The 13,561-nt window shown below is 40.8% G+C and overlaps 1 protein-coding gene across 4 annotated transcripts in view; it reads left to right on the top strand.

The window, feature by feature from the left end:
* Window positions 1–13,561, top strand: part of PDS5B (PDS5 cohesin associated factor B) — a 376,109-nt gene that overhangs the window by 190,767 nt on the left and 171,781 nt on the right. For all 4 annotated transcript variants that reach the window (XR_004539863.1, XM_033948532.1, XM_033948529.1 and 1 more), the window contains exons 18-21: window positions 1,943–2,048; window positions 7,016–7,176; window positions 8,506–8,629; window positions 11,442–11,600. Coding sequence is in view for 3 of the 4 variants with exons in the window: in XM_033948532.1 (XP_033804423.1) it covers window positions 1,943–2,048; window positions 7,016–7,176; window positions 8,506–8,629; window positions 11,442–11,600 (550 nt within the window). In the remaining variant the exon portion in view is untranslated. The remainder of the gene's footprint in view (window positions 1–1,942; window positions 2,049–7,015; window positions 7,177–8,505; window positions 8,630–11,441; window positions 11,601–13,561) is intronic.

The following is a 13,561-nucleotide window of genomic DNA, read 5'->3' on the forward strand; positions in this document are numbered from 1 at the left end:
ATGCTCATGACTACTGCGGTGAGATGAACACCATGGTGAAATCAAAGAGCTGTCTGAGGCCTTCAGAAAGAAGATTGTAGCAGCTTTATAAGTCTGGTAAGGGATTTAAAAAGATCTAGAAAGAATTTGACATTAGCCATTCCACGGCCGGAAAATAGTGTACAAGTGGAGGACTTTCTAAACAACTGCCAACATGCCCAGATCTGGCTGTCCAAGCAAGTTGACCCCAGAGCAGACCACAAGAAGCTAAAAGAAGTTTCCTAAAACCCTAAAATGTTATCACGGGACCTATAGCAGGCTCTTGCTACTGTTGATGTGAAAGTGCATGCCTCTACAATCAGAAAGAGACTGCATAAATTTAACTTGCATGGGAGGTGTGCAAGGAGGAAACCTTTGCTCTCTAAGAGAAACATCAAGGCCAGACTGAAGTTTGCCAGAGAGAACGTAGAAAAACAGAACTTCTGGAATAGTGTTCTATGAACAGATGAGTCTAAAATTGAATTATTTGGACACCAGAAAAAAGGACATGCTTGGCGTACACCAAATACAGCATTCCAGGAAAAGAACTTCATACCAACTATGAATGGAGCTGGAAGTGTCATGGTTTGGAGATGTTTTGCTGCAGCAGGGCCTGGCAAGGTCACCATCATAGAATCCACCATGAATGCTACTGTGTATCAGAGGATGCTTGAGGAACATGTGAGACCATCTGTAAGAAAATTGAAGCTGAAGCGGAACTGGATCCTGCGACATGACAAAGACCCAAAACATACCAGTAAATCCACCAAGGACTGACTGAAAACTAAGAAATGGAGAGTCCTGGACTGGCCCAGTCAAAGCCCTAATCTTAATCCCATTGAGATGCTAAGGGGTTATTTGAAACAGGCTGTACATGCAAGAAACCCCTCAAACATCTCACAGCTGAAATAATTCTGCATTGAGGAGTAGGTCAAACTTTCCTCAGACCAATGTCAGAGACTGGTAGATGGTTACAAGAAGCGTCTCACTGCAGTTGTTTCAGCTAAAGGGGGTAACACTAGCTATTAGGTATAGGGTATCCTAATTTTTCCTCAGTTTTTTATTTTTGTGGATATCTTCTATTTCATCTTCTATTTCATCTTCTATTTCATCAGTAAATCAAGGAAAATTTTTGTTTACCTGCAATTACATCACTTTCTTTTCCAGAGATAAATAAAAAAAGATTTGACATTGATATGTGAACATTTCTTAAGAAAGAACTGAATATTTCATGGGGTGTCCTAATTTTTTCACATGACTGTAAATGTTTTAAATAAATAATGAATGAATTTACTACTTGCATATGGTTTTCAATATGCCTTTATCTGGGTGGTTGTAATACTATAATCCCAAAAAACAGGGAGGAATGGAGGGAGGTATAGTACAAAGATTCAGAAATATCACTCCAAAACAAAAGCACCACACAAGTCAAGAAAGCTAGCTTATTACTGAAAGCAGCAGTTAGGATCTGCGTACTGATAGCCTGGATTTGGCGCTAAGGCCCTGAAGCAGTGGTTACCGGCCATGAAATGATCGTCGGCCTGGTTTTTACCATTAATCATTCTCGGCTATTTTTTGCTCCCACCTGCTAACTTTAAACTTGTGCGAAAGTTTTTTGCCTATGATGCTTTGGTGGACAAGTGTGGGTACACCTTTCCGTTTGTCTGAGGCTTTTCTTTCGCTTAAGTAATAAGCTAGCTTTCTTGGCTTGTGTGGTGCTTTTGTTTTGGAGTGATATTTCTGAATCTGTGTAATACTATAATAACATATGTGAAAACCATAAATTATCACTGAGAAGTGTAAATTTTTTAATGCAGGAGTATAGATGTTTGTCCTTTCAAATTCTGATTCTTACTTTTGTAAAATATTAGCAAGGTCTTGGTGTTTGAGAACATATAGATCACAGTGATAATGTTCTTTCAAGTTCCCTTATCAAACAGGTAAACAAGTCAATAGATGGGACAGCAGATGATGAAGAGGAAGGAGTACCGACTGATCAGGCAATTCGAGCAGGACTTGAATTGTTAAAGGTAAAGCTCTTTTATGCTAAATATAAAAACACACTCCATATTTTTGTTGTTGCTAAGCATTGTTTCTATGCTCTTTAGCAGTTCCAGACTGTCCAACATCTATTGGATAATTGCAATTAACAAGGAGTTAGTTATCCATTCCTTTTCACATCTCATTTGGATTATTGCCAGCCTTCCACAATGTTTGTTAGTGTCTCCACTCAGTCCAGAATATGGCAATTGGAATCTTATACCAAATGTGAAAGTTTTATGATCTATTGCCATTGTTTTATCAGCATCAGTGGCTTAGCCTCATTATTTGCTTCTGCTTACACATAGTGCCCTCCATAAAGATGTTCTACTAATTTATCATCCTTGTAAAACAGGGAAACAAGACATCTGTTAGATATATTAGTGATAGGAAGAAGTGCAAAAGTTGTGAGGCTCAAAGGTGAAGGGGGAAAATATGTAGAAGCAGATAAAGAAAAGGCTGAATTGTTTAACAAATATTTCTGTTCTGAGTTCACGGCTGAAGTTCCAGGAGTGGGATCGCAGAAGACAAACTTGAATAGGGATGGAAGAATGATAGACCCTGATTGATTTTCAGAGGGTTGTGTTTATGAGGAGCTAGCTAAATAAAAAAAAGGTAGGCAAAGTGATGAGGCTGGATGGTGTACATCCGAGGGTGCTGAAGGAATTTAGGAAGTTCTGGTGGCTCTGCTGACTGACTTTTTCAATGCTTCTCCAGAGTCAGGAGTGGTACTGGAGGACTGGAGAAGGGTGGATGTGGTCCCTCTCCACAAAAGTGGAAGTAAGGAAAAAATTAGGGAATTATAGTAGTAATAATAATAACTTTATTTTTGTATACCGCATTACCATGGAAGTTCTATGCGGTTAACAGATGAAGAGACTGTACATTACAGCGAAGTTACCCTTTTTTTTTTTTTGGCATAGCTACATTTACATTTTCGGCGACGCTACATTTGCGGTGAAGTTATTTTTCAGGTCGGTTACTATTGCAGAGAAGTTACATTTGTTGTAAGTTGCATATAATGGTGCGAAGTTTCCAGAGGGAGTAGAAACATTTTTTGACCTGGGCACTGGTATGATCTTCGAAGGTCAAGCATCTGTCTAGGAGGACTCCAAGGATTTTTATGGTGGGGTTGATAGGATAGTCTAAGCCGTTCAATTTCAGGGAGGTGTTTGTAAGTTTATGGTTAGGACTTGCCAGGAAAATTTTGGTTTTTTCTGTGTTCAGTTTTAATTTGAATTGTGAGGTCCATAGTTCTAGTTTGGTGAGGACGGAGGAGGTGAGTTGTTCCGTCTGTTGAATGAAGTAAGGGGAATGATAATGGTGATGTCATCTGCGTATATGAATGATTTTAGGTTTAAGTCAGCAAGTGTCCGTGCCAGGGGGGGCCAAGTAAATGTTAAAAAGGGAGGGGGATAGAGGGGAGCCTTGTGGGACTCCGCAGGGGTTGCGCCAATGATGGGAGAAGGTTCCATTGCTGTGGACCTGGTAAGTACGGTTGGTTAGGAAGCTTGAGAACCAGTTTAGTACTTGGCCGGTAATACCGATCGAGTCAAGGCAGTTGAGCAGGATATTGTGGTCGACCAGATCGAAGGCGCTGCTTAAGTCGAATTGGAGTACTAGGGCGCTTTTGCCCAGTGAGAACAGGTGGAGGAGGTAGTTGGTCAGAGCAGCTAGGACAGTTTCTGTGCTGTGGTTTGTGCGGAAGCCGGATTGGGAGTCGTGAAGTATATGGAACTTTTCTAAGTAGTTCATGAGGTCGTGGTTAATAAGGCCTTCCATGAGTTTTTGGAAGAGTGGGATGTTGGCGATGGGTCTGTAGTTGGCGGTGGAGGAGATAGGTTCCTTGTTGTTTTTGAGGAGGGGGGAGACAAGGATGTGGCCAAGTTCAGTCGGGAAGTGACCTGTTGTCAGGCAGAGTGAGATCCAATTGAAGAGTTCGGCTTTGAATGAGGGGGGAGCGGATTTCATGATAGTGGGTGGGCAGTTGTCTAATAGGCAATTGGAGTTAGCGTATTTTTAGTAGAGATTGAGAAAGAGGTTCCAGTCTGGGCTTTCGAAGGAGCTCCAGGTCATGTCTGTAATTGAACCTATTGTGTCTGTTGCAGGAAGGTTGAATATTGGCTCAGGACTGGGGGCTATAAGAGACGATTTTAAGGTGTGAATTTTGTTGGCAAAATGGTCTGCTAGGGTTGTAGCAGGGGGTGGGAGGTCAGAGCAGGAGCGTTTGTGTGAATCTATGTCTAGGAGGGAGTTAACTATTCTAAAGAGCGCTTTACTATTTAGAGTAGGGGAATTAATTAGTTGGAAGTAATGTTTACTGTGTTTTTCGTTGATCAGTCTGTAAGTCTGACTTCTGTGGTTAGCAAATTAGGGGGGAGCGTGTGGTGCAGTGGTTAGAGCAGGGGGAGCGTGTGGTGCAGTGGTTAGAGCAGGGGTCTCAAAGTCCCTCCTTGAGGGCCGCAATCCAGTCAGGTTTTCAGGATTTTCCCAATGAGTATGCATGAGAACTATGTGCATGCATCAACATAAGTAGTTCATTAACTGGTTTGCTCTGCAAAATATCAACAAGTGATAAACAGGCACAAAGGCAACTCAGAAAAATATTGAGGACAATGTAGAACTAATCTGTGTGCAACGAGCACCCCAAGAAAGGCCTTCAGTAATTTGCATACTCACAGAAACTCCACACAGGATCTGGTCACTGGCTGGAAAATCTTCAATTCTGTAAGGAGAGTAACTGAGGCAGAAAAGAGCAGGATACTCTAAACAACTGAATGTATACAGAGAGGGCGTGTCATATGGAATCCTCCAGGGACTAACAGAAAGAAGATTATCGAAGGTATAAACCTAATCTTCCATTCTGTTACGTCCCTTCCGGATTCCATACGCTAGGTGACATACCAAAGCAACAGTAGCTAGGAAGGAACAGAAGAGCCTGCCCTCAAAACAAAGGTCCCAAAAATGGCATCAGAACATGCCACCATATCCACTAGATAAAACTAGATAAAAGTATGAAGGGAGCACCAAGTAGCCACCCATGAAGCAGCTGGGGGGTCTGCATGGGCAGCTGGGGGGTCTGCATGGGCACTGGTCCCTAAGATATTGATGCTGAGGAAGCCAGAGCTTCTCATCCTGCTGAAGATGTACGAGATCCGCACACCACGGGCGGCGAGGCCAATCCGGAATCACTAGGATCACCAGGCATCGCTATCTGGCAGATGACCTGACAAACCACAGGCTATGGAGGGAACATGTACATGAGCTGGTGCACCGGCCAGGGTTGCATCAAAGCATCCAGCTCTAGACAACCACGCTGACTTCTTTGGCTGAAAAAGCGCCTGGTCTTCTAATTCTCCGCTGAAGCCATCGTCCATATCCGAGGCCAACCCCAGCACTGAACAATCAGACTGTTTTCTGCGAGAGGGACCATTCTCCCGGGTCCAGAATCTGTCAGCTGAGGAAATCTGCCTGAACGTTGTAGACGCCAGCCATGTGGGCTGCTGAGAGTGACAGAAGATGAGTTACCACCCAATGTAACAGCATGCGAGCTTCCTGGCCTAAGAGAGCGCTTCTTGTGCCCCCTTGATGATTTATGTACGCCATCACCATAGTGTTGACAGAGAAGATTCAAACCGCTTATCCTACTAGAATGGGCTGGAGAGCAAGAAATGGCAGACGAATTGTCCCGAGTTATTTTTTTTAATAGCTGCTTTATCCATATTTTGAAATCTATTATGAAAGATAAGTAGTCCCTTTTAAGCTTTACAAGATGTATATTAGTATATAAAGTGATGTGAAAAAGTTCCCCCTCTCCTGATTTCCCTTTTATGTAATGCTACATTTTGTTTAAAGATTAGAAACCATTCAGTTTGACATATATGCAATACACTTCTCTCTCCGTATTCACGGGGGATGCGGGCGGACCATAGGTGCGAATACGGAAAAAACCGTGAATAACTTTTTAAAATGTTATTTGCGGTTTTTAGAAAAAGCCTTCCGTTTTTATTATTGGAACTGCGAATAACTTTTCTACAGCGATTTTTGGGCAGGCAAGCAAGCAGCGATTTCTGGGCAGGCATGCTGGGAAGCAGCGTTTTTCTCAGTGCACTGGGAAGCATAAAAGCAGTGAATTTGTGGGAGAAAGCATGGTAGCAGCAATTTTCAGAGTGAATGGTAAGCGATACACTTTTTTATCGGTACAGTAAAAGGAAAAAGAACTTTAATGATGATGTAATTTTGGGGGGGGGGGGCAGAGTCAGCTTCCGAAAAATCATGAATGAGCGAATCCGCAGATACGGAAACTGCGGATACGGAGGGAGAAGTGTAATAGGTGAAATCAGGAGGGGGGAAACCTTTTTCACATCACTGTGTGTGTAAATATAAAATTCAAATATTTAGTTTCAGAGAGAAAGTTGGTGCTGGCTGTTTCTTCAAGGTTGTAGATGAGGCCTCTTGAGGTTAGATTGAGTGAATTACTTTTACAAGTCAATCAGTCTCAAATATGTTTAGCTTCTCCAGTTAAAAAACAAAATTACCTCCTTCTCTTTAGTTTAGCTTATGTTTCGATTTTGGAATGTCACAGCAAGTTCAATGTTTGATTCAATACTGCTAGAAGGCAAACTTGGAAAAGCAATTTCTGAAGATTGGTTTTAGGACTTATTTAATTCAATGCCCTGTGTACATTATTTGTATTCAGCCAAATAGTGACTTAAATTTGAATACAAATAATTGGGTGTTTTACTGTACTAATTTCTACTGAGGTAAAAATTTGATCTCTAATTTAACGTTGCTTCTTTTATTATTTATGTTGAAGCTCAAAGCTCATAATTCATATTTGGTCAGATATTTTTCATTATTCATATTTGACCTTATAGTAAAATATGCAATTCACTACAGCTCTAGTTGATTTTTTTGGTGATGATAGTTGTGTGTGTGTGTTCTTTCCCCTCCATAGGTGCTTTCCTTCACACATCCCATGTCATTCCATTCAGCAGAAACCTTTGAGTCTCTTCTGGCTTGTCTGAAAATGGATGATGAAAAGGTAGCTGAGGCTGCACTACAAATATTCAAAAACACAGGACACAAAATTGAAGAGGACTTCCCACACATCCGATCGTAAGTTAATTTTTTTTTGTTTTTTTTATTTAAAAGTAAAACTGCCTTTTTACATGATATTATAATTTCACATGATATTCAAATATTTAGTTTAACAGAAACATGGCTGTGACATGGGGAAGATTCTTTTATTTAGTCTCAATCCCTTCTAATTATAGTTATCTAGCCAAATCTTGTACTACTTGTGATGTACTGGCATTATTATTTGATAGATTTTCTTTTATAGAACTACGTATTATTATGCTTCCTTATCAAGAATTACTACTAGTTAAACTTAATTTGAAAACGGCCCTTTTTTTTTTTTGTAATTTATTGTACACCAAATTTATCTTTTAAAACCTGGGACAAAATCTTTTTAACTATCGCTCAGTTATCTTTAAGATATTCCAACTTGATCATTATAGGCAATTTCAATACTCATTTTGATAATCTGGGACATTCACATACCAAATATTTTAATCAATTTCTTATTGATTTAGAAATGAAACACTGGATCCAGTTTTCAACACACACAATGCAGGGCATATTTTGGACCAAATCATTTCAAAAGTTTCAATGGTTTTTATTTTATCCAATTTTTTCATGTTACAATCTTTCCTGGACTGATCATGACTCAGTGCATGGATCACCATTTTCTTTATAGCAATCTGATTTTAAAGACTTGGGGGAAAATTCTCAAAAAGCGATGGTCTGCTAATGCAACCATTCTGCTACCGAATTGAAAAAACCGAGACATTCTTTAAAAAATCACGCATGCAAATAAGGTCAGCGGACAGCATGTGAAGATTTCCTAATTTGCATGTGCCCATCGCTGATGGGAACATATGCAGAAAAAATGCTGCAGTCAACACTGGCCATAAACCCCACCCACCCAAAACTAAAACACAGCACTCTCCCGCGACACCTCCCCACACGACTGTGACATCCCCCCTCCCCCCGGTAGCAGGAGAGATGCCCACTCTCTCTTACTGCACTAAACTACCCCCTCCCCTGCGACCCAACCCGACCATTCCCCTTCTCTGCCCCTCCCCCCCATTACCTGAAGAGATGACCCAGAGCCGGAGGGACATCCATATCATATTCTGCTGCTATGTGGTCTAAAATGGTAATTCCCCACCCTGATGCTTCTTGGGATACACCGGGGAGGGGCTTGAGGTTCTGATTTAAAAATAATTTTTGAATAGAAGATGTTAAGACTTTTATAAGTATAAAATAATACGTACAAGCTCATATTAAATGCATGGAAACTCAGAAACTTTGTGGAAAATGTGAATTGATTTTCATTTCTAAAGCATTAAAACAGGTTTTCTTTTTGTTTTTTTTTTTTAGAGCCCTGCTTCCAGTTTTACAACAGAAAGCTAAAAAGGGACCTCCCCGCCAGGCTAAGTATTCCATTCACTGCATCCATTCAATATTTTCCAGCAAGGAAACACAATTTGCACAGATATTTGAGGTAAAGAACCATGTTTTATCTAAGAATTCACATATATTGCCATTTTCTTCATTTGGACTTTTTAATGATGCAAAATAAAACATCATATGTTAAAATGGGTCAGTTTTGTGATCAATATGTCATGTAATTCATTTGGCGAGACTGGACATTTCCCACAAGTGAGACCCACTGAAGAGTGCTTTTCTTTTTTGATTGAGCAGTTGCTGCTTGTTCCAGTTATAGCTCAATTGGTGCCATCCTCTATTGTGGCTGTGGCACCTTAAAATTTCATTTGCAGCCCTTTTTATAAATTGAATTGCTCTGTCTTTTAAGTTCATGTGTTAACAGCAGTCCTCTGACAGGGACTACAAGATATGACTCTCTAAATGTGATACATATACACTTTCAGTCTAGCCAATAGGTTCTACTGTTGAGTGGTGATTATGGCTGATAATGTTGGAGGCTGACACTTTCACCAATATGACCCCAGATACACTGTTCCACTCATCTACCACCCTTTCTGTAAAAAAGTATTTCCTTAAATTACTCCTGAGCCTATCACCTCTTAACTTCATCCTATGCCCTCTCATGCCAGAGCTTCCTTTCAAATGAAAGAGACTTGATTCTCTCTTACACGCAGTCGCTTGCACTCACACACACTCAAACTCACTCTCTCACACACGCACTCTCACTCACACTCACTTTCTCTCACACTCACTTTCTCTCACACTCTCTCACACGCACTCTCACTCACACTCACTTTCTCTCACACTCACTCTCACACGCACTTTCTCTCACACTCACTCTCACACACACTCACTTTCACTCACTCACACTCTCACTCTCTCACACTCTCACTCACTCACTCTCAGTCACTCACTCACTCACTCTCAGTCACTCACTCTCTCACTCACTCTCTCTCACTCACACACTTTCTCTCTCACACACACTCACTCTCTCTCTCTCTTTGTCTCTGTGTCTGTCTCTCTGTCTCTCCCCCCTCAAGGGAAGAAAATTTTCAAGCATTGAGGATGCCATATTAGCTGCAGACAAGTGGTTTGTAGCAAAATCAAACTTTTTCTTGATTGGGTTAAAAGAAGTTAGGAGCTCAGTGGTGAATATGTAGAGTAAATAAATTTTTTCAATCCTGTGGTTTGTTTACTTTACAAAGACTAAGGATTTATCAGCACCTCCTTGTAATGCACCTTGAGCTATTACTGAAAAAGATGTGAGCACAATTCAAATAAATGAAAATCTAAAGTCAATAACATATATACACACATTCCTGGGATATTCACTTCTCAGATCTGTATTAGAATAAAGTGACTCAGAAGGCTGTAGTTCAGGAAATATATTGTATATTTAGGGAAAATTCCTGTATTTTTTTTTTAATCTGAGCTCCAAGAAAACTATCTAGAGTATTAGTCAGATGATATCACTTTTTTGCATGTTTGATTTATCCTATAGAAGGAGAATCCTGGTTACAGGTAAGCAACAACAAACAAAACAAAACTGCAGGTCTGTACAAGACATTGGCAAAATTTATTGTGACAAAATAATTATATGCAAACCCTTTTACTAATCAAGGGACCCGACACGGTCCGTGTTTCGGACAAACCTTCGTCAGGGGTCCTAATAGGCACAAATATAATATAAAATTTATTATTAAAACATACACATAATAAAAGATAAATAATAAAGTAAATTTAAAAAGTTGTTATCCCAAAGTAGTGTTAAATACAACAAAAGGACAAGTGTACATATTGAAAAATGATAAATGAAAATAAGAATAAATATAAAAGCATGCAATATAAATACACTGCATGCAAAGCAGAATGAGTGATCTTAATAAGATAAAGAACATCAAAAATAGGATACCTACATTACTAACTGTAGAAAAGGAGTCAGAATAAAGATAGACACATAGAAAAACGTGACCCATAAGAAAGAAAAAGGGAAACAGATGTGTGAAAAAATGCATTATCGATGAGATACATACCATGGTAAAAAAGGAAAACAAAAAAAGTCACAAAAAAATTGTAGAGTAGCAGCTATAGAGTAAAAAGACATAATAATCATAAAGATGTAAAATAATATGCGGACGTCAGCCCTATATTATAAGACATATTAAATCTTGTTTCATATAAAAAAATATATATATAAAAAAACAGACATTACATAGAAGATGTATCTATAAAATACATCAATGGATTAAAAACCAACATTGCCATAAAATATGAAAATATAAAATAAAATAAAATAATTAAAATAAGTAGTGACTCATCTATAAAAGACTTTACATGCTGGAGTTGTTGCGTGAATGAACAAAGAAATATATAAATCATAATTGATGAGATAGATAACTGACTAAAAACGATTAGCAATAAATATATTAATACATCACACAACCATGATTCTAATTAGCAGAAATCATAAGCGCGTCATATATCTTTTGATGAAACAGACAGATAATCAATAATAAGTATATTGGTACATCTCACAACCATAACACAACCATAAATTTAAATTACAGCAAGCAACTTCACTTTTTCTACCAGACCTAGAAAATTTCAAATGTGCATTTAGGTTTTATAGGAGAAAGAACAGTTAACAACAAAAATATTTCTGTAGTGTCATATTTCACATTTTACAGCTTAAAATGGTGATCACAATGTATGTTAATTTGTTTTAGAAAATCTAATTTGTAAAAGAATACTTAATCTCCATTCCCATTGCTAAATTCTGATATATGGAAGCGTCGACCATACTTGTGTGCTAATAAAATACAGTACATATGCTGAGTAAACCTAATGTTTTATGATGTTTGTTCTAGCCACTTCATAAGAGTTTGGATCCAAGCAACCTTGAACAGCTCATTACACCTTTGGTATCTATTGGCCATATAGCTCTGCTGGCACCTGATCAGTTTGCTGCTCCCTTGAAGTCCTTAGTTGCTACTTTTATTGTTAAAGATTTGCTAATGAATGACAGGGTAAGTCTAATTTTTATTCAGTATTTCTGTGGGGCCATGTTTTGAACATATATTCAGGAATAAAGAAAATATAAAATCAAAATGGGAATAGAAAGATATGAAATGTTAATGGATGCCAAAATGATTAATAAACATACATGAGCAGGGTATGATACTATATATAGAATTCTTAGGCGCCATATAAAGAGGACCTTCATAATATTGGTAGATTGGCAATTTAAAAAAAAAAAAAGGGAGGGGAAGCATTTTAAAATAGGGATTTGACAGCACTGGATGGAATTATTTAAAACTGTCGTGTAGAGAGTTGCGCGGGGACAGAAATCCCACCCGTCCCCACCCGTCCCCGCCAAAGTCCCCACCCGTCCCCGCGAGGAATCCCACCCGTCCCCACCCGTCCCCGTGAGGAATCCCTCCGTCCCCACCCGTCCCCGCGAGGAATCACCTCCGTCCCCACCCGTCCCCGCGAGGAATCCCCTCCGTCCCCGCCCGTCCCTATAAACTTCAGAAATAGTTATTTCATTTAATTATGCTACTGAATTAAAGGCTCTGGTAGAAACCCATTTACAAATAAGCAAAAAGACTTTATTAATTTGAAAATATTAATTGGGAAGAATACATACTTTGTAAACGGGTTTCTACCAGAGCCTCTAATGTTTATAAATTTTTATCAACACAACTAATATACTACTTTATCCTGAAGAAAAAAAAAAAAAAAGAAATAGAATTCTTTTCCTACCTTTGTTGCCTGGTTTCTGCTTTCCTCATGTTCTCATTCAATTCCTTCCATCCACTGTCTCTCTTCCTTCTGCATCTTCCATTTGCTCTGTTACTGTGCCTCTCCCTTTCTTCCCCCTTCCAAATTGGTCTGGCACCCATCTTGTTCTCTCCGCTCCCCCCATAGTCTGGCATCTGTCCTCTTCCCTGCCAGCGTCTCTCTCTTCCTCATTTCCTTTCAGTGTCCTTCTCCCCCCCATCTTCCCCATGTCCTTTCAGGGTCCTTCTCCCTCTCTGTCTTCCCCATGGCCTTTCAGCGTCCTTCTCCACCCCTTTGTCTTCCCCATGTGCTTTCAGCATCCTTCTCCCCCCTTTGTCTTCCACAAGTGCTTTCAGAGTCCTTCCCCCCCTCTGTCTTCCACAAGTGCTTTCAGAGTCCTCCCCCCCCGCCCTTCCCATGGCCTTTCAGCGTCCTTCTCCACCCCTTTGTATTCCCCCATGTGCTTTCAGCGTCCTTCTCCCTCCTCTGTCTTCAAGTGCTTTCAGAGTCCTTCCCCCCCCCCTCCTGTCTTCACCATGGCCTTTCAGCGTCCTTCTTCCCCCTCCTTCTCTACCGCCCCGGTTGCAGCACAGCCGGCCAGGTCCCCTTACTTTTGTGGCACTTCCCCGACCGACCGATAACAGCCCGGGTCCGACAAACCTTCCTGCCCTTAACTGCGAATCTAAATTACCTTCTTACAGCTGCTGTAAGAAGGTAATTTAGATTCGCGGCTACAGGGCAGGGAGGATTGTCGGACCCGGGCTGTTATCGGTCGGTCGGGGAAGTGCCACAAAAGTAAGGGGACCTGGCCGGCTGTGCTGCAACCGGGGCGGGGCGAACCGCCTCCCTCCCTTGGTAGCCACTCGAACCGCGAGGCTACTCTCCTTCTCCTTACCTTCCCTGCCTGCAGCACAGAGCCGAACGGAAGTCTTCCCGACGTCAGCGCTGACGTCGGAGGGAGGGAGGGCTTTGTTTAAGCTTTGTTTAAGCCCTCCCTCCCCTCCGACGTCAGCGCTGACGTCGGGAAGACTTCCGTTCGGCTCTGTGCTGCAAGCAGAGAAGGTAGGGAGAAGAAGAGCCGCGCGACTGAGTACATTCAGCCCCGCAGGAGCCCCGTGACCCTCGGAGGCGTCCCCATGGGATCCCCGTGACCCTAGGGGGCGTCCCCACGGGATCCCCGCGACCCTAGGGGCGTCCCCACGGGATC

This window comes from Geotrypetes seraphini, chromosome 6, assembly GCF_902459505.1.
Source record: "Geotrypetes seraphini chromosome 6, aGeoSer1.1, whole genome shotgun sequence".
In the NCBI taxonomy this organism is placed as follows: domain Eukaryota; kingdom Metazoa; phylum Chordata; class Amphibia; order Gymnophiona; family Dermophiidae; genus Geotrypetes; species Geotrypetes seraphini.